The following is a 26,364-nucleotide window of genomic DNA, read 5'->3' on the forward strand; positions in this document are numbered from 1 at the left end:
TAGTAAGACAGCTTGTTAATCAAATTATAACAGGAAAATAAATCACATTCAGAAAGCTGAACCGAACAAATTAGAGGCGCTTGACATTTCTTGTAAAAGACAAAGGTAATATACATCAATGGCAACTTTGATGTGCAGGAAAACCATTTCTATCAGCCGAAATGCCAAGAAACTATAGCATCCACAGTTTTCAGGTTCAAGTAGACTATAAACAAGACAGCCAACTCTCATTTTGCCTATTTAACTTACCATCTCAACATTTACGAGCAAGCAAAAAACGAGGCCAGAAATCCGCTCAGCTCCTCAAGAGGCTGCACCTCAACTGCAGTTAATCTAAACATTCAGCTCTACATAATAAAAACCATTCCTTGAGAGAGAACCAATCTCATGAGACAAAAAGATTCAGGAAGAATGAACAGTAAACCAAAAGTTCCAGCTATGGTTTGTCAGCTAAAGGTGATTGGAAGGGTTGAATATGGTGGTATGGTGAGCCATGATATCGGTTAGGCATGGAAGGGCTTCGCGTCGGCTGCCCATTCTTCAGAAAACCAGGCTGCAATCTAACTCCATTTCTAGCACTTGTATTGGCGCGAGCAGCATGCATAGCCTGGAAATAGGATGTCGAACACGCCATATCCTTTAGATTAGGTAGTGGTTCAAGGGCCTCAACAACTTCACTCATTGCAGGTCTAATTTTTGCATCCCGGTTAAGGCAACGAGCAGCCAACTGCACAGCCAGTTGCGCACCTTTTATTGAGAAGCGACCTTCTAGACGAGGATCAATTAGCCTATAGAACCTTCTTTTTTCTCCTAGATATGGTCTTGCCCATTCCACCAAGTTATGTTCACCATTCGGTCTACTTTTGTCCATGGATCTACGTCCTGTCAACAGTTCCAGCAGAACTACCCCAAAACTATAGACGTCACTCTTAGCAGTTAGATGTCCTGGCATAGCATATGTTATGTGTCAAGAACAAGATGATGAATGAGAAATCTGGAAGAGAAAACAGGAAACCAGACTCTGGTGGGGTGTTGGGGGGGAAGGGGCGCACCTGTCATCACATACTCAGGTGCAGCATACCCATATGTTCCCATCACACGAGTTGATACATGTGTCTTATCTCCCTCAGGGCCATCCTTGGCCAGTCCAAAATCAGAAAGCTTTGCATTGTAATCCTAATAATCCACAGATATAAATGAAAGGATCTCAAAAGAAAGAAGTGGTAAGACAAGGGTATATCTATTGCAGGATTTCATGCGTACCGCATCCAGCAGGATGTTAGAAGTTTTAAAATCTCGATATATAACTGGTCTTTCTGCTTCTTCATGAAGAAAGGCAAGGCCCTTTGCCGCACTAACTGCAATTTTCATTCTTATAGACCAAGGAAGAGGCATTGACCCTGTAGCTCAGAGAAAAATACACCGAATCACTAGTAAGACAAAACCTCGTGACTTACTCTACAATCATAAAACAAATAAAAAGTTCTGTGCAAATGGTATTAGTGCAGAAACGGAGAAAAGGAAAAAAATTCAGAAAATAGCAATACAGCCAAGGTTTAGTGTCCTCATAATCATAAAAGGTTACAAATACTAACATCCACTTATCCTAGTGTCTTAGTCGACATGGTTACTTGATTTGAAGCATTTTACATGAAGAATATAATAAATGCAGAGGGTTCTTGGTTAATATTGGAAGTTTCTGATAACATGTCCACCCTACACTTAGTCACATGACAACGTTAGTTATATGACTCACTACCTCCTTCAGGAAACTATATTATAGTAGTATAATTTATCATTTACTGGAAGATCGGTGCAACCCATGACAGTGGCAATGTGATAAGTGAATCTAAATACATACTCTTGAACAAGTGATTCTCCAAGCTTCCCCGAGGCATGAATTCATAGACCAGGAGCCTTTGGTCATCCTCGATGCAATAGCCGATCAACTTAACCAAATGTGGATGGATGAGCTCACCTAGATAATTTACTTCAGCCTGCAATATGATAATGAGTCATAAGTAAAGGTAAAGAAGACCTTGAGTTAACTCAAGAACAAACAAATCCTCAAAGAGTGGTCCCACACCAGCCACTCTCTGTGCCCCTGAAGTCCATCGTGATTGAGAGTTTTGACAGCAACAGTAAGCCCTGTGCCAGGTTTCACCGGTGTGCTACCGTTCTCATTGACCCAACCCTTAAAAACACAGCCAAAGCCACCCTCTCCAAGGAGACTATCAGGCCTGAAGTTCCTCGTGGCCAGTTTCAATTCATTATAAGTGAACTTCCGAAGCTGAGAAGCTATTTTCAACTCCTCTTCTATTTTAGGAGTTGAGGGAACACTTTCTGCATTGCTGGTTGTTGAAGATGATATAACTGGAGCAACTGGTTGGTCTCTACTTGTGTCATTTGTAGACTTACTTTCCGCTGATACACAAGGAAACGATGTTACTTGATAATTTCAAACACTAGTCATGAACATGGCTATAAATGCTAATGCTCTTGAAAAATATTTCTGCAAAGACCAGATGTCATTCCTTAAGTGATACAAACTCTTTATCAAAGAAACATTTCTATCAATAAAGTCTTCTTGTGAAATTCATAAAAATGACAAAAGCTACAACCGAGTCAGAAGGAAGAGAAGACATTTTGTACTCTGCATATAGAAGAAATTTTGGCTGAATAGCTCCAGTAGGTGCCAAATGTAGAACGAAAATAACACTAGATTCATCTTACATGCAGGAGACCCTGCTCAAAAACAAAAATTAAAACAGCATACAAGAAGACATTTTAATTCTTGTATGCCAACTGGCCGTGTCACAGGACAGCATCAAATGCACAAATGTAGTAAGTTTATGCAATTTTATGTTTAACACCGACTTGTTAAAGTCAAAGGATGTGCGAATGAGACTATTCGGCTACATGCCTACTAAAGACCACAAAAAGACAAATCATTCTTTTCATCTACATATGTTTGTTTCCTTATATTTGCATAACCCGAACCCATTGTCTGATGAACCATTAAATCCAAGCCGATATCTAGCCTTTTTTTTCATATTTTTCAGAATTTGGCGTTCTTTAACGATAGCAAATAAAAGAAATTAGTCAAATGTGGGCTCCACCCTACTGGCTCTGTTTATATAAGGGACATAATTAGTGAAGATCCAACAGAGTAGTGCATGTCGAGGAATATAATGCGTCACTGCAAAAGTAATGTCTGAACAGGGATGCGTCCAGGATGTCTTCTATGGTTACCCTTTCAACATAAAACCAGTGGTAACTGCATCTAGAAGATACATCAAACGCATTTCCGTAACATTCTATTCATTTTAGGAATAAAAATTAAGTGGAAAGAAGATGGATCAACCATTATGTAACTGCAATGTAATTTGTATTTCCTGAAAATTTAATGTCATTAAACAAGGTCGAACAAGGAACCGATTACCATGACATACAATCCTAAACTTGCAACATAATACTGAATTTAGCAAGAACAGCCATGATCAGCTAGACCGCAACATGCATGTAAAATTTTACGGAAGAGTGACCTTATAGAGAGAAAGCATCAATGAGACAGTGAAATGCTAATGAAATGAATAGGTATCATAACCAAGGGAGGAACTCTGCTCGGAAGCAAAGAGACAAAAAAGGTAAGCAAATAGATGAAACAAACAAAATCATCCACCAAACTAAGCCAATCACAAAGCCGAACACACACAAAACATCAAACTGCACAAGCAGATATGGGAAGAGTTATAGACATAATCTGTAGCATGTTCTCCAATGAAAAGTTAATTGATGCCAGTCCAGAATCAACATCATCCACTCGCAATTACGTTCATAAACGGACAAAGAACGGCAGCATACACATAAAATCACAGGAAACAGAAGGTATATAATTTTGGAACAACATTGCAGGGAGATGTAGCTAAATGTACCATATTGTGAACTAGACCCACTAACAGAGCTATCAACTTTGGACCTTGTAGACAAGCAGCTCCCAAAGAATCTGAACTTAATCCAACATCCACTCTCCCCAGCATCATCGTCATCATCATCATTAAGTATTTTTCTCCTCACCCTTGATTTTGAATTTCCGACATCCATAGTGCCCCCACTGATAGCTTCAAGACCCAGCCCCATCTTCCTCCAAACCCTAGAACTAAAACGCCATAAACCAAGAGAGATGAACCACTCAGTACATCAAAATCCCTCCTTTTTCATTTTGCCCTTATCCAAAGATTCTTTTGTTGAAATTTTCTGTTTATTTTTCTTTTTATGTGTTAAGATAGGGTACTCTCTAATCCAGAGATACCAAACTAATCAGATAAGACAAAGGAGAGAAAAGAAATCAAACAAACTCTAGCAGAACTTGCTTTAACAAAATTTCATTAATAAATTAAAAAAGAAACAAAAGATTGCACCTTTAATGAAAAAATAAAACAAGAAAACTCAAGCCCAGATGACAAAATTTGAATGACGCACTCTTGGGGATCATTCATACAAAGGAATTGGCAGCAGATGACGAGATTTGAACATGCAAAAAACTAAACCCAGAAACCAGAGACCAATGTATGCATACGAAAGCACAAAAACCTTAAAAATGTCTGTTGAGAAAACCAACGGGGGTTTAAACAACAGTCCGCCATTTCCACTCACACACCACATTCAAACAACAAGACACGAACCCATTGTGAAGACCCCAAAACAAGATTTTTTTCAAAAAAAGAGACACTGGGACACGATGAGTTGTTCTCGAGGCCAAACAAAAGAACAAAAGTTTTCACTTAGTGTGTAGTGTGAGAGAGAGAGAGTGAGTGTGTGTGTCTGAGAGAGGGAGGAGAGAGAAACGTGCGTTTTGCGTGAAAAGAAGTGAGAGAATGGACGTGGATTATAGAGACATAGGAGGGAATATTGGGTACACTAAAGGCCGTGACATAAGAAATACGAAGACGGAACACTATTGGTGAAGAAGTGGAACATGTGGGGTCCTCCTACATCAAAATCCAAGCCCCATTGGAGGGTGAGATCGTCAAATGTACGTAGCACGTAACAAAGACAAGTCTATCCTCAATTTTTATATTTAATTATTATTATTTGGTGATGGACACTTTTTTGTATGTTTGATTATAATCTTCCTTCTTCCTCTCTTTTCCTTTCTTGCCCATTCCATTCCACCTTCAATTTAAACACACTTCTCTATCCAAATGGATCCAAATTAATTAACAAAAAGGTATGGATCTAAATGCAATTCTCATTTTTTTTAAAAAATAATAATAATAATAATACGTGTAATTATGAATCTAAATTTGATAAAGATTTGGTTAGAAATGGAATGGGCAGAGTAAATTGATTTGGTTGCAATATTATTGAGTTGTATTTGGGTTTTATATTTTGAGGCTTTTATCCAAGTGGGCTTCATCTTCCTCAAGAATTTTGGCCCAATCTTTACCAGGAATCACCAGACCGTTTGGCCCATACAACCAGGTCCTGATTTTATGCTGTCTTTTTTCTTTTTTTTTTTAGGCTTCAAATGGAATATAATTTTCAGAAAAATTCTTATCCAAATTAAATTAATTATATGACAAGTATATCGTATTTGATATGTGATTAATCACTTTTTAAATTATACTATAAATATATTACACTTATTATGTAATTAATTCAAATCTAGCTAAACTTAGTCTGGATTTTTAAAAAAAAATTCAAAATTTTTATTATTGTAATATGTCCATGATATGTATGGATAACAGAAAATGCATCAAATATCCGTAAAAGAAAGCACTCGCGCAGACACACACACACACACACACAGAGAGAAGGAGCCAACATTAAGGGTTAGTTTATTCGTTTAAGCATCAAAGTCTGTTTGGGGGTAGTGGAAAATGAAATATATAAAACACCCACTTTTTGGTCTAAAATATTAATTATACACATGGAAATAATTAACAATTAGAATTAAAACCTTATTTTAATTTTTATTGGAAAAAACAATAAAATGAAAAATGTTATATATATTAAAGAAAGTGGGGGTTTCATATGACTGGAATTGGAGGTGATAGTGAGTTGAATTTCTTGTGTTGCTGGAAGAGAGTTGGGATGTTATAGGGAAATTCTTATCTAATTTTAGGTTTAATTGAACTAAATCAATTATATAATAAGCGTATTTTAAATTATATAGTAAATATGATACATTTAATATTTAATTAATCAATTTTTTTAACTATACACCAATCACACAAATGTACCATATTTACTGTATAATTAGATGAGGTTCCAATTCAAATTAGAATTTCCTGATATATATTATAGTTGTGAAAGGCAAAAACAAAAGACACAATGATAGTAAGAAAGAAGAGAAGCATTCCCGAAGCAACATTTCACATTTCTGATTCTGTTTTCTTCCCTTTCCCATCCCCTTGGCCTCTTCCCTCTTGGAATTTGTGCTTCGATTCCTTGTTTTTTTTTTAGTTATATATTTTTGTTGCTCCTGCCGAACATTTTCGTTTTCATCCTTATTATTAATGAATATAGATAGATAGATAGATATGTGTGTGTGCGCATCTTCATAGAAACCTTCCAAGAAAGCAACATTCGATTAATTTTATTGGCTTAATTCGAAAATTACATACAAGTCTTAATTAATTAATGTTAGTATGTGTAGATTTGGACAATTGGAAAGTTGAAATGGTGGGACAAGGAATCTTGTTTTTCTATGCACAATATGGGCCATGCCAGAGTAGGAGTCCCACTCACTGCCAGATTTTTATATTTGCATGTAACATGGATCTTCTTTACAATATCAGTATTTATATATAAGTATATATATTCATAAGATCATCACCATCATCATATAATATTTATAAATACATACATTAATTAACAATAATCATTTTAAATATTTTTGACAAATTAAGGGGGCTTCAAACTATGTCCAAGAATTTAAAACTAAAACATGGATCGTGAATTATATATTTATGATGGACGTCTTTTTCAAGAAAACAAAAAAGGAAAATAAAAGAAATCTGTAATTTTTCAGAGGCAGCAGGGTCGTCGTAACTCATGATCGGGCTTACTGGCCTAGCTAGTACCAATTTTGTTTTCACTTTTTTCCATTGCATGCTTTGCATTTCACATGCCGGGCTCAAGATTGGAGAAGGACTGTCTGTATCATTTTCGTTCTTGATTATTTAATTGAAATTTTGCTGTTCGGGCCATGGCCAGAAATCCTGGTTTTCTTCAATGCCGGCGCCAAACATGTTGCCGAAGCCGTCGTTGGAGACGGGGGCGTGATCCATCTTTTGACATAGTTGGAGGTGATGGTCCGGCCTTTGGAGGAGTTGTGTTAGGCTGGAAGGGCCGATGGCTGAAGGGAAATTAATGACGGGGTTTTTGTTGGTTTGATGATGATGAGGATGAGGATACAATGTGCTGTCTGTTGATGTTGTGTTGAGGTTGACCTCGCAACTGTTCTCACTTACGTTGCTCCAGGAACCCTCGTTCTCTTTGTTCAGGTTGATTGCTCCTGATCCCGTTGAGTCTCTTGTTTTCAGGGCCAATAACTGCAACATAACATTGATTACATTACCCCGTGTTGTACAACTTGTAGTTTGGGTAATTATTCGGACTCATGAAATAGGTTGTTCCGACAGTAGAATTTTGCAATATTCTAGAGAGTGAAATTCAACAAAACCGAACAAGAAAATTCACTCCCAGGATCCCATCGAGATTGTCATTATGATTGAAGAAAACCTAATCTCTACTATCATGAATTGTTTTCTAATTATACTACTATATAGCTAGAAATCCTGTATGATCACATTAACTTGTAACCCGATCCCTACTCCTTAATTAATTCTGAAGAAAATTTAAAACGGAAAAGAATCTGGATCATCATGCAGACATAGAATTGAGAAAATGAAAAAGAAAAAAAAATAAAGGAGTAATTATTGTACCTGTGTTTGAAGCTTCTTGTTCTGGGACTTGAGGGCATCATTATCAGCCTTGAGTGCCTCAAACTGTCTCTTCAGCATATCATAATCCTTCTCCAATTGTTTGGTCTTCCACCTGGCCCTCCTGTTCTGGAACCATATAGCAATCTGCCGGGGCTGAAGACCCAAAGCTCGAGCTAGCTGCATTTTCCTCTCCGGCTCCAGCTTGTTGCCTAACTCAAAGCTCTTCTCCAAGGCCTTCACCTGCTCCAGGTTCAGCCTCCTCTTCTTCTCCCCTAGCAGTTGTGAACCGTCGTCCGACATCTCGTCCTCTGGCTGCAATTGATCTTCTGGCCGCTCCATCCCTGAAAATGACATGGATCTCCTCATCAAGAACTCGGGCACGCCTGCAAAACCATTACATATAATTCAAGAATTAGAACCAAAATAAAAGAGAACAAAAAACCGTATATACATATATCAGATTATTCTTCATTTCTACACGCAGTATGTCAGACACATGTGCTCGTTTCCATACCATGGAAATCCTGAGGAGCACAAGGTGAAGATGATGGAAAATGGCTGTCTTCATGGTTGCGGAACATGGATTCCGCCGGGACAAAAGCCATAGTACTAGTTGCAAGACAACTGAAGCCAAAGGGCTGATGGCCTTAAAAGCATTCACACAGTGTATCCGTGTTAGTGTGTGTGAAATTTGATGGTGAAAATGATCAAGAGGAGAGAATTTGGAGGAGGAACATGGGTGGCAAGACTGGAAGCCAGCGATAATCTGTGTTCAGACAGAAAGAGAGAGAGAGAGAGCGAACATGAAGTGTTATTTATTGCTCAGAGATTCTAGTAGCTATATAGTTATACCTGCTGCAATGTGAAATCTTTGTTGGAGCATTTCTATGTAATGTTACATCTCTTTTGTTCTGAAATTGTATATTGATTTGGAAATAGATGATTGATCCACTTTGTTTCAATGGAAACGGACAGGAAAAACTCGTAAAGATATTAATCAAAGCATCAACGAGTTGCACTCATTTCGTTTTCAAGCGCCTTTCAACATCCTACGTTGTGGACTCTAATACTAATTTCTATTATATTTTCTTCCTTTCTCACATTAACTATTATTGCTGCTTTGAGTTTCATTTTATTTTTATACCTAAACATTGATTTCCAAATAATTAAAGAAAGACAAGGAGAATATATGTCTACAAATTAATATTGACACGTAAAAAGATTTTGTGTTAACTTTATTATCTTTTGTTTTTTATTTTTTTCCTTTTAAATTAATAGTATGTTATATCATTGTATATCTGATTATCAATTGCTATAAATCAAAACATATAAATGTATAATGTTTCTATTCCAAAAACATAGAAAAAGTTGTATTTTACGTCCCACCAATTAGTCTCTTTGCTATTTAATTTAGTCCTATGATTTTTGAATTCACCATATCGCATCCCATAATTCAAAGAATTTGCAATATTTTTAGTTCAAACCTTAATTAATTTGTTAAATTTCTAATAGAAACAATCTTTATTTTTCTCAAAATTTAATGGGGCTCGTGTCATACACGTGTTGTTTTCATCGGAAAAAATTTAACAAATTTAAGGCTTGGGACTAAAACTATAATTTTTTTAAAATTATGGGATACAATGTAATGATTTCAAAAATATCTATACAAGTTTTCATATCAATCAAAAATCCCAGTCGTCTTAGTTAATTGTAAAGTTGTTTGACATCCTCAATTAGATTTATGGATACTACCACTAATATATAAGTCAACCTTAATTTACCACTACCCTATAATTAACGGATTCCTCTTAATTTAATTGTGTTAAAAACACATTAATTAATGGTTTTGGCCCATTAAATTAATATTCAATAAATAATTATAAAATGAGTGCAGGTAGTGGAATAGATTAATAGTAAAATTTAAATCCAATTAAACAACAAATATGATACAGTAAAGAAATTTGAAACTTGAGTCTTATCCGGTAGCTAGAGCAAAACCTGATACATGGGTGTGAGATGGGAGCACATTGTGAACCACAGAAATGGTGTAAATTCCAGTGCAAAAAGGACAATGTGGGCTAGGGGGGAATTTTAACTTTTCAAGAAAAGAATGTTTATATAGCCCCTCTGTTTCCCTATACTGATATCTGTTGCACTCCATCATTTTTCAACAAAACGTCAAAGATAGAAATGGTGTTAGGCAAAAGAAAGAGAAGTGGGAGAAAATATCAAGAATTTCAATGGCACCAAACAATGGCATTCCCTAAGAAAACAAGCCTATGGAAGTTGGGTGAGACCTAAGGCACCCATACTCGGTATTGAAATTACACTCACTCAATACTCACCACAAATGTCCCTCTCCTATATGTGTATGTATATATGATCTTTGATTGTGTCTTTCAGACAATGGTTTCATACTTTGGTGTGGTTAATGTAGTCATAAAATTGAATTCAATTGACAACAATATTGTCTATATGCCTAGCATGCACCATCTCTCTCTCCTCCCCCATATGTTGTGTTCTTTAATTAATTACATCATAAACACTACTACCTGGTCATGTTTAATTAGTTTCCAGCACCATTTATAAGTACTAATTAATACAAAAATTCATTTTGTTTCAAGAATTATGATGATGCAGTCAAACTTCTCGTATTGATTGCAACCAAGAGTTTGAACGGCCTTTAAGTCTCAAGACCTCGTCCTCTATTTGTAGACTTTTATATGACTATTGTGGTGGAAATTATATGTAAAGATACATTTCATACACACGAATATACGTACATATGTATACCTGTATAATTTTTGTATACATATTGGCAATTGATGAATTAGGGGGTGGGGGGAGGTATGGGAGGTATTTAGTGAGGAAGTGCACGATGGTGTGGGCTGAAAATAAGCTAATTCACATGGGATACTTAGTTGGAATGTTTTGTGTTGTGGTTGGGAATCCGGGTGTCTCCATATTTTTCTCTTCCACTCTCACATGCTGCCCTCTCCCCATGTGCCTTTTCCTAATAAATTATACTTACTTGCTCTTCCGTTTTTGGTTTCCGTCTCCTTCCTTGCATCCACTACGTACTACTCTCATCCTTTCTCTCGTCAAGACCAAAAGTCTACTTATACTACTATTCTAAATACATACATACATACATATAGATTAGTTGGATTATGTATTTGATCGACTCACTCTACTCTTTGGTCTTGATTAAAAGAATAATTTAAAATCAGAGATAATAAAGTATTTTTCAATTAAAACACTCTAACCGACGGATCAGTGAAGTGGACGTCTAGAGGTTATATAAGAAACATAGATGAGTAGTGGTTTGTATATAAATCGGATCCATTATGAGGACATGAAGCACTCTTTATGAGTTTGGATCAATTATACGTTATCATCCATTGAACATGTTCAAATTATTCCACATGTCAAACAATCTAGAGCTAAGGTTTCAAGCCGTTGACCCACTCATCCGATTCGTTTATCGTTCTTAATCTGTAGAGTGAAACTTTAGTCATTTCATAATTTTCACTCGTATTAGTATTTTGTACATCCAAAGGAAAAACAGTGAATCGTCTAAAACAATAAAACCCTCCAGCAGCCAGCAGCGCCCGAGATTCCTCTGTATGATTCGTTTAAAGAAAAGAAAATTATTTCTACATTTTCAAGCTTTTTTGTTGTATGTGCTGATAACAGACAATTATGTCGTGCGCGTTATCTATTTGGGCAAACCGAATTCTCATAATCCGCTCAGATCAGTATTCATGCTCATAGGCCCAGCTTTATTCTTGGACTCCAGCCCTACTCTTACACTTAGGATAACAGTAATGGATCACGAGATGAAGCCCCACAACTCCCCCCCCCCCCCCCCCCCCCCCCCCCCCATCTTTCTCATAAAACAAGTTCCCTATATATGTAAAGCTAATTGATAAACTTATATGAAATCACTTGATTTCTCATGTTAATGAATAATTCGTGTTGGATATAGGTATTATACTCCTCCTCTTAAGAAATTTGAACCCGATCCAATCCAACACTGCAAAAAAAAAAAATGCAATTGTCAACATAATTACCGGATGGGCCATCGTCCATAAATAGATTTTGGACAGTCATATCCATTTTTGGTACGTACCGGACATGATGACGATGATAATATGGACTTGTCTAATTGCTAAATTTATTTTAAATTTTGTATTGTCATGATTTATATAGGCGTAATAGCGCACCATCATCACAACTAATTAAAAGCATAATGTTCCATGCTTGCAATTTAATCTATACTTATGAAGAAGCATTATGGAGCGACCAAATCTAAAAATCACAACTTACGTACTAAGCATTATATCAACTTTTTCTTCTTTTTTTTTTTTTTTCCTGGTACTACCAAATTCTACCAACTAAGCAAAAATTGGGTATAAAAGATTAGAAAAATATCTATGTGCTAAGCTAATTTAATATTTTATCTCATTGACAAATTTTGATAATTAATTATTTAGATAATAGCAATTAATATATATTCCAATATCATTATATGTTTAATTTTTTTCTCCAGAAAATTACTGCAAGTAACGTCTAACATTTAGTTACCATCTGATGAGTTGTTTAAGTTAGGTGATCTCAAATTTGAATGGTGCAAGTGGGCCCAGTCCATATTTGTTTTGTAGAAGCCTATTAAAATAAATGTATTTGGAAATTATTGTGAAGGAATTGAAGAGCATTGATTAGTGGAGCGCATGAACACCAGTTTTAGGAGCACTAGGCAGCCCGACATTCCCCGTCTATACAGGGAAAGGAATGGACGGGACGGGGCTCATCTCACTTACCACCAAAATTGGATCACACTATTGGTTTAAATTCCACATTTTGCTTCTTGGTGACTTGACAAACCTCCAACCTAATACACCTTTTTTTTTTTAATATATATTCCATCTTTTTATTATATATTTCATGTGTTTATTTGATTTGAAGTTTGAATTTATGTTTAAGTGTTGGAACTTGGATGTCTTCAAAGCCTGTGTTTAGGTCCCAATCCCTCAAGTATACCTGAAACTACAAGTTCAATGAATTCATTGAGCATTTAGAGATACAAGTTTGTACATATTGTTGAGTTATACAATTTTATGTCAATTATTAATTTAATTTTGATTAATCAATTGCGGTGGTTATGTTGTGTATTTAGATGTAGTGCAACATCAATATTGTCAAGTGTATGAGACGAATTCTATTGTGTAATTTGAAAGCAATAAGATTAAATATGAATTCGGAATATTTGCATTTTTACATTCTAATCTATGATTTATTTATACAGATTATTCATATTTTTTGAAATTTTACATGTAATACTCACTAAAAACGTCAATATCGTTTGCACAAATCAAATTATATATACAACTCCCGAAAATATCAACATCATTACATATTATTACTATTTTTTAACTGTCGATATTAATTTTTACAATAACACAATAAAAATATGAATCATTTATGTAAATAAACCATGAAAAGGATATGTAAGTATAATTATTGGGATGAATTATGCACAAGTATGAGGGGTTGTAGAAGACAGGTAAGAAGAAGGAGAAGAAGCCACGTGACATCACGTGAATGGTGGTGAATACGTTGGGGGTTGGGGAGAGGAATAGCGTGCAGCAATGGCGAGGCGTGGATGTACGTGTCGTCCTCCTGTCCTGGCTGTAAAAACGCAATGTGAGAGGAGGGCTCCCCAATCCGTACTATCCCTGTCATCAATCATTACTTCCTCTTTCAGGCCCCGCATTCATCCCCAATTTAAATGCAACCTACTCAATGTCTAAACTCTATAAATACATATGTGCACGTACCAATATCATGTAGTATAAAAATAAATACAAATATTATAGACTACGATATAATTTGAATGAATTAGTTAAGAAAAAATAATTTTATTTATTAATTTGTTTTCGAATAAACGAATACTACACAAACAAAAAAAATTAACTATAAAAACACTGGTCCTCGAGTAATTGGACTTAAATTCTACCGCCATAATATAAGTATCGTGACTAAGTATTATTATGTAATGGGTCAGGTAGTAGTACAATTACCACTTATACTAATTTATTTATCTATAAAAATTAGAAACTATTTAATTTTGGTTGAGGCAAAGATTAAATAATGGAACAATGGTTTGTATGGAGTGTGCGTGAAGATTAGATGATGTAATTGTGTTTTTATGAAAAGTAAATGAATTGATATGTATAAACAATGAATGGTATGAATTAGTATCTCATATGAAATAAGTAAATCCAAAAAATAGATAATTTGATTGGAATTGTCTATAGGAATTATGATTGGTATGAAATCATAAAGTAATTCCCGCTATCCAAAACATTGAAAATCATACAAAAACTTACCCTACTTCGTCTTTCTCTATATATATGTATGTATGTATCTTAATAAAATGGCTACTATCAAATTAATCATAATTCGAATTTATAATACTTTATGTAAAATTAAATTTCCATCAAGTTTCAAAATTCTCCAAAAGTTAGAATACCAAATTATAATAAATACGAAGAAGTAAAGTGAAAAAGAAATATGGAGTAGTTGGTAGTTAAAAGAAAAAAAATTATTATAAAATTATTAAAAAATATTAAAATTATTAATCTGATCAAATATTTTTAAAGAGAGAGATGAAATTTAAAATTGATACGATCAGAGGATTTTTTTTATAATAGTATCGATACATATGGTACTTTTTTTGTCCTAAGTATAAATACTTGTTACGTGATTATAAATTCCAACAGTTTGGTACTTTTTTTTTTTTTTGGCTATTATTTACAATATAAAGTATCTTCAATAAATGAGTTTAAATTAAAGAATTTATGCGTATTCAAATTGTGAACACTTAAATTAAAAATGTACAATTTTGTTTTGTTTACACTTAAAATATTATATTCGTTGGAATTGCGCATGAGGGTGGTCAGCCTAATAAAATTTTAATATTTTATTTATTTAAATATTTTTTGAACTTATTAATAAAATAAAATTCAATAATTTTAAAACGTCTTATAAAATATTTCTAATAAGTTGGCCAAACACCCTCTAAATTAATTGAGCGTTTTGCTAAAAGCTTGGTTTTTTAAAAAATTCAATACTAAATTAAAGAAACTATTTATTATCTAACATTTTTACTCATCGATCCAACTATCATTATTATACATTTATTCCACATACAAATAAACATTCAAAATTAAATTTTTACTCAATTTAAATTATATTTTTTTTATTAAAATTAGAAAAATAAGATGAATACCAAACAACCGCAGCTAAAACGGTGGTGCAATTCTTAATAAAAACGCGTCACCACATGTGAAAAGGGGAAAAAAAAAAAAGCGACTTTTCAATAAAAATTAGTGTGCTTGCTTACGTGTGCAAAGAATAATTAGCAAGTAAATTATGATTAAACAATTCTAATTAAGGGCAAATAAAATTTAATTTGAAGGGCTCGAGATTCAAACTCCCACATGTAATAAATAGACTGTTCAAAGTTTCCGTCTTCTCTAGTCTAAGACCAATACTCCATTTACTATTTTATAACCCTCAACCCTTTCATACTTTCACTAAGTTATACTGATTTTATGACTTAATTATATAAATATCCTCTAATCTTATATCAGGGATCGTAAAATTATAAATATATTTTTTAAACGAGTATCTGAGCCATATATTTCGAGGGGTACTAATAATTATAACTATAATTTTAAAGGATGTATTTATAATTTTGTAAAAGTAAAAAAGTATTTGTATAATCAGACTTAATGTAAGGGGGTGTTAAAATAATTTAGGGATAATTATACTATTCTCCTCTGAGGTTTTGTATAATTGCATGTAGACCCATATAGTTTGAAAAATTATATATAGCACTCCTTGATTTGATTTCATCTAACAAATAAATCCATTTGTTAGTTAAAATTAATTGAATTTGTTGATATCGACAAAAAAATGAATAAAAATTTATAGTTACTCTTGATTGACTTATTATTGATTTATTGTAGGTTAAATATTTTTTTTTTACTAAACTACCATTATAACGGTGAAAATATATATCCTCGCATGCATTAACGTATGAAAATATATGAGGGTAGTTTGATAATAAAAAAATTTATTTAATTTGCAATAAATCAATAATAAGTCAATCAAGAGTAGGTATAGATTCTTTTTTCTGATTTTCTTATTAATATCAGTAAATTCGATAAATTTTGGTTAACGAAATGACTTATTTGTTAGACATAAGCAAATCTCAGATAAAATATTTACGTGTAATTACACCGAATCTCAAGAGAATGGAGTGCAATTACACCTATAATTTATCATATTGTCAGCATATTACTCAAATACTTTTGAAATAAATGAAAGTAAAATACTTGGCAAAAATTTAATTTTTTTGAAGTAGCATATTTAGATATTATTTTTTTAATGTCTGATTTACCCTTTATCCATTATCATGAAAATGGGGAATGGCGATTGGCTAAGGGTGGAGTAGAAATCTAGAGGAGTGATACAGCAGGAGGTCAAGCATCACGCGCGTAGATTTCGCGACATCTGATAAGACTCATTTTCACGCGCCCGCATACGGCGTAGTGCGCTCCGGAAATGTTGATTGCACCAACCTAACAATCAGTATCAATAATTAATTTTGTAAATACTTAATTCTCTTGTGGGTCCCAAATAAACAAATAATAATGTTCTCATTTTTTTATTTTTTTATTTTTGAATTTTCTTATGGTTAACTCATCTTATTGTTTGGACTTGTATTTTTGTTTCTTTTATTAACTCCTCTTTTCCATTATTTCTAAGAAAGTATTTAGCAAATTGGTTCCAACATTGAATGAATTTAATTTCAAGAATCACATTCTAAAAATCAATATTCTAGAAAAAATAGAGAAAAGCAATCCTTTAACCAACTCGTTCGTACCGGCACTTTTTTCACACTTTTGAAGTCGGATACTTTTAAGGTTTACATTTGAAAAAAAATATCTTAAAAGATCACTGATATCGTAACATAATACTATATTTCCGTACAAATTGTGAAGTATCCCTTAAAAATAGTTGTCTTTATATTAGTTTTGACTCTCAATTTTTTTTTATTTACTTCAGTCGAACTGAAATAGTTTATTGCAAAGTCTACTTCATCTTTTACTTCATTCAATACACACATTTCATGTATATATAATTTTTTAAAAATAAAATATATAATGTCATTTTTATACAAACAACACGTATATGTTAAATGAAGTAAAAGATTGAATAAAGTTTAGAACCAAAAATTTGATCCGCAGTTCCATTTGAATTCCATTCCTAAAGCTTTCATCTAAAAAAAATAAAACCCCATGAACGAGAAAAGTAAAGTAAGTAGGTCTACAAATTGTGCGCGTCCACAAACGCATACATATCGCGGAGTTTGAGCCTTTCAAGCAATAACTCCCGCGTTCTTCGACTCCTTCCTTCCACCCACCACACTTGTTTAGTCAGACAATACACTTATCCTTATTTACAGACAAATCCATATAAAACCCAACATTCCATACCTTGTCAAGCTTCTTTTTTTTTTTCCCATTCGTTGTGACCACTCACTTTACACCTTGCCGTCTGAAAGGGTCTTTTTTTGAATTTTCTTTGATTTCTTCGCTCTCCCATTTCGCGTCCTTCTAGACAGAGAAGAGGGGAGAAAAGGAACAGGAGAAGAAGGTGAAAGGAAGAAGCTGCTAAAAGGGTCTTTTCTTCCTTGCATTCTTGTTTTTTACTTCCACAGTTTTTTTTCCCTTCTCCAATTTCTTTTGATTCAAATTTCTAATACGGCGATCTTATTTATTGTCGATTGTCGTTTCGTTGAGATTTCTTGTCGCGTTGTCAATCATGTTCTAACTGTTCCCTTTTTAGTTTTTCTTTTTTTGATCTCTTTTTGTCAGGAAGATTTTAAAACTGTGTTTTCGTTTTCCCATGAATGCATCATTCCGTGCCATGTTTTGCTGAGAATTTCTCATCCAGTTTTTTCTCTCGCTCATTGGCCTAAGCGATTCTACCAGCTTTTTTATTTGTATTTCTTTCTTAATCTCTGAAATGCAGGCACAAAAATCCCAGTTCCCTCATATTTCGCTATTTGTTTAAGATTTTTTGTTGTCTTGAATCCCGGAATCTCTAACAAATCCATTACATTGCCAGCTCATTTAAGAATGTTCTTCGACTCCATCCCCGAATCCCTTCACATGAACGCTTTTATATAAAGTTGTGATTTTTTTATTCTTTAGTCCCGTTGTCTTGATTTCTGTTGTTGTGGGGGGTTTTCCTTCTGCCTTTTCTGATAATGGGTTGTGCGTCGTCGAAGCAAAAAGTATGCCGGAATTGCCAGGCACCTTGTTCTCCGGTGCGGCGGAGTTACTCAATGAGCGTTCACCACCCTCGTTCAAGAACAGGGGACAGCTATCATCTGGTGTCTCTCACTTCATCCACATTGGGTTCTTTGAAGCTTGATCCGTTGATTCAGCCTCATCTTGTGGAAGATAAAGACGAGGGCGAGGCTCCATTGAATCAGTATCAGACTGTTGTAGAGGAGAAGGCCTCATTGGGAAATGAGGAGATTGTTGGGGCAAAGTCAGCTAAAGAGGAATTTGAAATGGGGATGATTGAGGCCAAGACCTGGTCCAAGATGATCAATGAGAAAATCCCAAAAGTTCTCCCTAGAACACCGATAAGAACCCCTCCGGGAGAACCGGAGACGATCAATGCTTGGGAGATGATGGAGGGTCTTGAAGATATTAGTCCACTTAGGCCTGTTAATCATTTCCGTAGCTTTTCCTTTCATGTGCCTAGCCATTCGAGTTTATCTTCGATTGATGATCAACCAACCCCAAGAGTGAAAGAAAATGGCGACGCATCGCCTAAGCCAGCATGGTTAGACTTGGCTGATAGTGATTCAAATTCGAATTCGAATGATACATCTATAGTATCCGAATTTGATCCTGAGGTTATAGCTACATTCAGAAGAGCGCTCGAGGACCTTCCACCAACCAATCCTTTTCACCTCAAGCCAGTGGATGGTGAAAATGAGCAGCCGGCCAAGGATTCTGCATTGGAGTTAACGGACGGGAAAGATGTGACCGGTGGTACAGACAAGATTGCACCACGTCTTACAGACAAGTTAGTTGTGTATTTTACTAGTCTAAGAGGGGTTAGGAAGACATACGAGGATTGCTGCCATGTCCGAGTGATTTTAAAGGGATTGGGAGTTAAGGTTGATGAGAGGGACGTATCAATGCACGCGGGATTCAAGGAGGAATTAAAGGAACTACTTGGTGAGGGGTTTGGTGGTGGTAGCTTGCCAAGAGTGTTTCTTGGGAAGAAATGTATTGGTGGGGCTGATGAGATACGGCGGTTGAACGAAGAGGGTAAGCTTGAGAAGCTGGTCGAAAGTTGTGAATTGGTTGATGATGCTGGTGGAGGTGGAAACGGTAACGTTTGTGAAGCATGCGGAGATATTAGATTCGTGCCTTGTGAGACATGTTCAGGAAGTTGCAAAATCTACTACGAGGGAGATTACGACGAAGAAGAATTAGATGAAAGTGATCATGAATATGGTTTTCATAGATGCCCTGATTGCAATGAAAACGGACTTATACGGTGTCCTGTTTGTTGTGGCTGAGTTCTAAACCACGAGCTGGAATTTTTCCCGGTTTTGATTCTTGGTTTTCCTTTTGTGAGTTGTTTGTTGTACAGTGAGCAGTTTTGATAGTTTGCCATCCAGATTTGCAGAAGAAATCCAATCAATTGCAGATGCTCTATTGGTGAGTTCTTCAGGTCCAGTCTGTTGTTGAAACCTTAGTGTAATACTTTCTTCATACCGTATTTTTCCAGGTAATATGAGAAGCATGTATACTTGTTTTCTCTCAGGAAAAACTTTTCCTACTTAGCTTTTTGATGGGTGTAATGTATATTGTTCTGATACTGATACTTATTTTATAGACCTCTGAATTGGGAAAAATACCAACTTTTGTATAGAATGAAAACATAGAGCAGCAGTTTTTATGTAATATTTTTCAGCAGAATTGTTTTCTCTTTCTTGTTTAAAATCATTCAGATTCATATCCCATATGAATTTTAGCATTGCCCTTTCTGCAAATGCTGAATGGACCAGTCATTTTAGCTCCTTTTTCCAGGGGCTTCATGGCCTTCAGCCGGCACGCCAAAGTGGAAGGAAAAACAGGTTGGAAAGCATGAAAATCTGGTTGTTGAAAAAGAAGAATAATGGACTTGTATATGTATATTTTATAGTCCATTTCCAGTTGTAAGTCATTCTTGTGACGGTGTCTGTGGCCGACTTCTCCCCATCTCTTTTTCCCCAAAACTCATGATTATGCAACACCTCCGTTACTATTTCCTTTCTTTCTTTACTACTGATTCTAAAAGAAATTAAAAGGGTCGGTTGATTAGGTGAAAATTGCCGGTCCAAGCAGTTCGTGTGACTAATAAAGTATGATGCTAAGCTAGCAGTCACTCGGTTTATGTGGAAATGACATTGCGGTCGCCTTCAATCAATTTGCGTATTAAATAACACGACTAAACCACCATAAGTATCAATCCTGTGAAGCTATCAATCTTGTAGAGTTCATTCTGGGATTTTAATGATTTCCATCAGCCCAACTTTACTAAAAAACTATCGCATTAAAAACTCCGGCCAAGGCGCATTGATGCTGATTGCTACAGCAAACTGTGCGTCTACAAGTATTCAATTAAGGGTACAGCCTTATAAATATGACTATAAAGCTATCAGAGCAGGTGTGGCAATGGTAGTTACATGAATTGATTGATGATGTTCATGATGCTAATCCAGGAAATCACACCCATACCTTACAGGGGACCCTCCAGTTCGTGGAAGTTGTTAATTTTTCTTGCGAAAACGTCAAGCTACTAAGAGACACTGGAATGATACTACAAATCATGCGTACACAATTTGTGGGCATCTGCAGAAATTTCTTTCTTCCCCTGTTTTTTGAGAAGAAATGTGTCATTTATGTTGATATGAACCACGAGCATGTGGGCTCTTGAATATGGGAAAAGCAGGAGAAGATAAATACATGGAGTGTGATTTCAATCAGTCATTTTCAGTGGAAGTTTGCAATAACCCACAAAAGGAAGCCAACAACAAGCCAGCAAACAGGGGATGGATGAGTAATAAAGCAACTATTTCTTATCAGATTCGTGTGGCTTTTATTTTTCAACCAAGCACATCTATTCAGCTCGATAACGAAAAATTATGTTAATCATTCAATTCTTGCAACATTTGATTGGAATCTCCATGCATAACCAACGACCAGGCATTTAATGAGCTTGTTGGGACAATGCCATATTCCCAGGTTCCACCATCCTAAATGTGGATTTCAAGAAGCATCAAACTTGCAAGAACTGCTGAAAATATCTCCACTTTGTACAAATGTTTTTAATCAAGTTAACAAGGATATGCAAGTGGACCATTCATTACAATCTGTAGAAATCTTATGATTGGGGGAAGACAACAATTGAAAATAACCCCAACATGTCACCAGACCAGCAATTTATAACCGTACATACAGTCATAAGAAATGCTGCAGGAATATTACATTGTGGTAAGTCCTTTCCAGTAAAGTAAAAATCAAACAGGCACTTTTTTCTCCACAATCGTCATTTCTCGACACCTCTGTTACCTAAGTCCGCAGCAGCCTTAGCTGCCCTATCCAGGACGCCTGAAACCCAGAGAGCCCCTTTGGCAAAATAGCTGCTGTTAACCACAGCATTTGCAGCAGCCACAGCTGTTCTACCCGTGTATGATGCCACTGACTTCGTCACCTCCGAAACATGGTACTTCTCATCCACGTATTTTGCGGCCTCTACTCCTGAATGGACTTTATCAGTAAGTCCAATCTTTTTGCTCAGTTCTGCAACCTTGGCGGCTGCAGTGGATGAAACTTGATGGGATTCGTCAAAAGCTTTGGCTTTTGACAGTGCATCTTTACTTAATACGTAGCCCTTCAAGATCATGGTTTGCATAACTCCTTGCACTACTGTCATAGCTTCTCCAGGAGTAGAAATAAAGCTGTTGGAATGTGTTGCCTATAAGGAAGTTTAGGAACCAAGATCCCTTAAGTAGACCAACACATTTTGCATTAGCTGTAAGATAACAGAATTTTCAATTGGGTACATGGAAAATGTTTAAGATGTTGTTTGTTTCTACACCATAGGACCACTTTGGCGGGTCCCTGGTTGTTATTTTCCATGAATTATCAATCATAAAAGCTCGAAACACTTGTTTTAAGTTGCTAGTGAATATGTAAGAAGCACTACTAAATCCTGTTTCTCTGCATTACAAATAACTGTTATCCACTTCATTCACAACCGTTGATTATGCAGAGACTCCATGCTGGTCTCCAACCATTGGCTAAACAACATCAATAGCCATCTGTAAAGAATATAGCAGTTGCCCGAAAATGATACTTGTGAAGGTTTAAGGTGAAGTAGTTTGAAAATTAATTGATTTTTAGTAAATTATATATATTCAGTCAAAGCAAAATAAACATGAATCACGATCCCTTTTTTGGAGACATTATGAAGCCAAATATAGCAGGAATTTCATGTAATCAGTTAACCAAATACTGGAATGATAAATAGTGCATACCACTGAGTTACTTCCATTCTCCTCCTCCCCAAAATCAACAAGATATGGAGATGGATCAACATTATATGTTCCGCAGCTACATATCGCTACTGGCTGACCAGCAATCTCAGACCCCTGGAATCACATAAGAAAAGAAAGACCATTGGAACTACATGAAAGTTGAGTTTTGCTCGACTTTGTTGCCTGAAAACAATTGTCAAAACAAAAGTTACTGTAGTGACAAAGCATAAAAGGGACTTACACTGAGAAAAAGAGCAATTTTCACGGAATAAGCTTCCTCAAATTCGACATGGGCTATAGAAATGTCAGCACTTATTCTGCCATCAAATTATCAGCCTCAGTTGAGCAAACTGGGGATAAAAGTAATACTCCACTAGAAAAGCACAGTGTAGTAAGGGCTTAAATTTAACCTCTACATTAGAACAAGTTTTACAAGTCAAAGTAGTAAATTAGATTATTACAGGACTCAAGCTATGTAAATCCCTTAGAGATCGATCTACTATCATGGTATCATTTACAGAAATGCATTAGCAACCAACATAAGAAATGACAGCTAAGCTACCTCGTTATTTCTAAGCGTTTAATACTTCCACAGTTAAGGAAGAACTGGTAAACGTCTTCCCAACTTGCTTCTGGTGAAAGCCCAATGACTTCTACCATATAAGTACCCACCTCATACTCCATTTACACGTGCTGCTTAGTTGCTTCGGCGAGTCAATCTATTAGGAAAAATGAATGCATTATAATTGAGTAAAATTTACAGAGGAAGAAAAACTACTTGTCTCCACAAGACCACTATGCCAACTATAAGAATGCAGTGGTTATTATGAGCTCCTGAACATACTATACAGCAGGCAGATAGTCATGCATGAACGGAGAAATTCGTACAGGTGGTAACCAATCTGTATGATTAACACATGGGACTGTGATAAGGAAGTTTGAGAAACACCCAAATTTATTCCGAACATGCATTTACCTTAATTTTATTTGAAATATCTCATTTGCTATAACCAATACAAAGAAATTCAATTGATGAAGTATGTGATTAAATACTACAATATTCATAAGACACAGACATCCATGAAAAAACTAGTGCTCCTATGTACTTATCAAGCAAAGACAAGGCCATCATCAAATAGGAAAAAAGATAACAAATAATATAAGAACAACTCTCTTTGTAGTGAAAGCCATTGCGGAAATAAATCTGAATAAATCAAACGTGAGAAGGTTAGAGAAAATGTTAAATAATCGAAAGGTTCATAAACAATTCCGCTGGAGGAATTTTATATACCAAATAGCATACAGAAAGAGGACATGCTGCTCGGCAAACGTTGTACCTTGACATTGTAAGGTCTCAGTAATTCCAAGACAAGTTCACTGATGCATGCCAGCGGTCACCATATTTTTCTCGAATCTCAACTCAAAATGCCAAATTGCACGAACAAGTTAGATGAAAAACATTTTTTCATTTTCCGCAAATATCTCTTCGTCATGCACACCAATCTATACATTTGCTCCCTCATTGGATCATTAAAAAGATTGTTCTTTTTATAAGTTAAATTCTAAAACGATGGTTTTTACTCTATAATTTCTTAAACCAGCTATGAAATACATTCTTCTTAAAAACAACATCTATGATGAACTGCAGAAACCAAAAAAGTCCGAAGAAAGAATGCACCTTCAAACAACTATTTGAAGAACGACTTCTATTTCTACCAAATACGAAGTAACAGTCCGAGACACACTTTCTACAGACGGGGAAATGAAATCGCGACATACGCAGATTAAAAAAAATCATTAAACAGCTAAAAAGATGAACCGGGCACAAGGATTTTTCTATATATACAAATGTAAAAATTTCAACACAGGCAAGCACTTGACATAGAGCAGTTATAGAGGAAGAGTGAAAAGAAGCTCGTTCAAGGCTGGAATTTGGTAAGAGAGGAGTATTACTGCAAACCTTGTCCGGTAATGGTCTGGAGGATGCTATTACAGTCACAGCCACAGTGACAGAGAGCAAGAAACCAATGAATACGCGAGTGTGTCTGTGGGTCGTGGGTGCTATGACTATTATTACGAGTATTGTTGGCAGTGGCAATAAGCAGACCAACCGTCAATAAGATCACGGACTTCTCACGTGACCTTGTCAAATTGCAACGAATCAGATATCGCCAACGCATATTTATCCTGACAGATGAATTCCCTGTTGGAAAGCGGGCCTCATCTCATCATTTTCACAGTCATACCAAATTGTTATTACTTCCGCCTTTAAATAAAAACGTGTTGGAAGAATGGCGGTTTACGACTTGCAAACATTATATCTCTCAATCGGGCTGGGATTGGGTCATTTAGGATAGTCTGATTGACCCACAACTAAAAAGCCCAGTTGTGGCCCAAAAATAAAATGGATTTGGGCACTAATACTACTGCTTTCCCGGCTTCATTGGATTCGGCCCATTATACATGCACGGGCTTAGCACAAGAAATCCATAAACGACGACGTCAGGTTTGTTTTATTCACGAGCATGACGGATACATTGCGTGCGTGAGAGAGGGATGAGATTTACAACCTGTTTATAGTTTAAAGTGAAAAAATATATATTTTTATTTTTGTTTAAATTTTCGTGTAAAACTAAAAATATATTTAAATTAATTAATAAAATTATATTTTATATTAAATGAATATATTTTCAAGAAAAAAATATATATAAACTAACATATTTTGCACTTTCATTATCATTTTAATGATTGAAAATTATATATATATATATATATAAAAGGTGCCGACATAATAAGTGTTGGCGGAACCCACGTTGTTACTAATAATAATATTGGAAAAAGGTGACAATTAAGGCAATTAATTTCGCAAAGTGATTGCTAATTAAAAGCTAGCTAGCCTAGTCATTAGTCAATAATATTATTAATTAATTATTATTACATGGTGTGTACTAGTACTCATCCAAATCATTTCAAGACCATTGTCTGTGTACTGTCATAGGATGTCTCATTTTTACGAGATCTGCATGCATGCTTATCAATCCAGGAAGGATTAATGGATGGATTTGGTGTCATCTCTTCAGGTGACCACTACAATATATCCTACAGGAAAATGCTTAGTAGTCCTAATCACAATTTTTTATTTTAAATTTTGTTAAGTAACTTTATATATATATTATATACGGAAAAAAATTAATTTGGACCTAACTTAATTAAATTTAAACCAATCATATGCCAAGTACAATATACTTGTTATTAATTTAATTGGTGTGCAATTAAAAAAAATGATCAATTACATAGTAAATACATCATATTTTGTGATGGGTTTAGTTCAATCAAGCCTAATTCAGGTAAAAATACTCCACATATACATTATATATATAATATATATCCTTAAATAAATATATAATGTTTATTTTGATACAACATGGGAGGCATGCGTATATTAAGGGGTAAATTACATTTTTGGTCCCATAAGTGGACCCGATTCTAATTTTAGTCTCATACTAAGAGCAATTCGCACATTTGGTCCCGTAAGTGGATTTTTTTCCAATTTCAGTCCCGGTTGGGGATTTTCGTTAAAACTTAACGGCAGCTGCTGAAATCCGTTAGGTGCTGTTAAATATGGAGGGAAAGCATGTAGAATTGGAGTGAAAACATGGAGAATTTGAGGGAAAATCAACAACTTGGTGGAAATTACACTATACCATCTTCCTTCTATTTAAATCC

The 26,364-nt window shown here is 35.2% G+C and overlaps 4 protein-coding genes across 5 annotated transcripts; 1 reads left to right on the top strand and 3 right to left on the bottom strand.

Moving 5' to 3' along the window:
* Nucleotides 58–4,863, bottom strand: LOC105177229 (probable serine/threonine-protein kinase PIX7). Its single transcript, XM_011100298.2, has 6 exons — nt 3,936–4,863; nt 2,087–2,424; nt 1,862–1,997; nt 1,264–1,400; nt 1,053–1,176; nt 58–945 (listed from the first exon to the last, which is right to left on the bottom strand). The coding sequence occupies exons 1-6, from the start codon at nt 4,138–4,140 to the stop codon at nt 437–439; spliced, it is 1,449 nt and encodes a 482-aa protein (XP_011098600.1). The 5' UTR covers nt 4,141–4,863; the 3' UTR covers nt 58–436.
* Nucleotides 6,897–8,771, bottom strand: LOC105177230 (homeobox-leucine zipper protein HOX21). Its single transcript, XM_011100299.2, has 3 exons — nt 8,467–8,771; nt 7,953–8,335; nt 6,897–7,559 (listed from the first exon to the last, which is right to left on the bottom strand). Exons 1-3 carry the CDS (start codon nt 8,555–8,557, stop codon nt 7,188–7,190), a joined length of 846 nt encoding a protein of 281 aa, XP_011098601.1. The 5' UTR covers nt 8,558–8,771; the 3' UTR covers nt 6,897–7,187.
* Nucleotides 17,458–20,020, top strand: LOC105177231 (uncharacterized protein At5g39865-like). Its single transcript, XM_020699042.1, has one exon. It carries the CDS (start codon nt 18,298–18,300, stop codon nt 19,630–19,632), a length of 1,335 nt encoding a protein of 444 aa, XP_020554701.1. The 5' UTR covers nt 17,458–18,297; the 3' UTR covers nt 19,633–20,020.
* On the bottom strand, nt 21,394–24,730 carry LOC105177232 (binding partner of ACD11 1). 2 transcript variants are annotated; one of them, XM_011100302.2, is made up of 5 exons: nt 24,599–24,730; nt 23,201–23,357; nt 22,880–22,955; nt 22,639–22,752; nt 21,394–22,076 (listed from the first exon to the last, which is right to left on the bottom strand). In XM_011100302.2, exons 2-5 carry the CDS (start codon nt 23,320–23,322, stop codon nt 21,648–21,650), a joined length of 741 nt encoding a protein of 246 aa, XP_011098604.1. In that variant the 5' UTR covers nt 23,323–23,357; nt 24,599–24,730; the 3' UTR covers nt 21,394–21,647. The 2 variants fall into 2 exon arrangements, with proteins under 2 accessions (XP_011098604.1, XP_011098605.1); XM_011100303.2 differs by lacking the exon at nt 24,599–24,730 and adding an exon at nt 23,976–24,533.

This window comes from Sesamum indicum, linkage group LG15 (assembly GCF_000512975.1).
Source record: "Sesamum indicum cultivar Zhongzhi No. 13 linkage group LG15, S_indicum_v1.0, whole genome shotgun sequence".
Lineage (NCBI taxonomy): Eukaryota > Viridiplantae > Streptophyta > Magnoliopsida > Lamiales > Pedaliaceae > Sesamum > Sesamum indicum.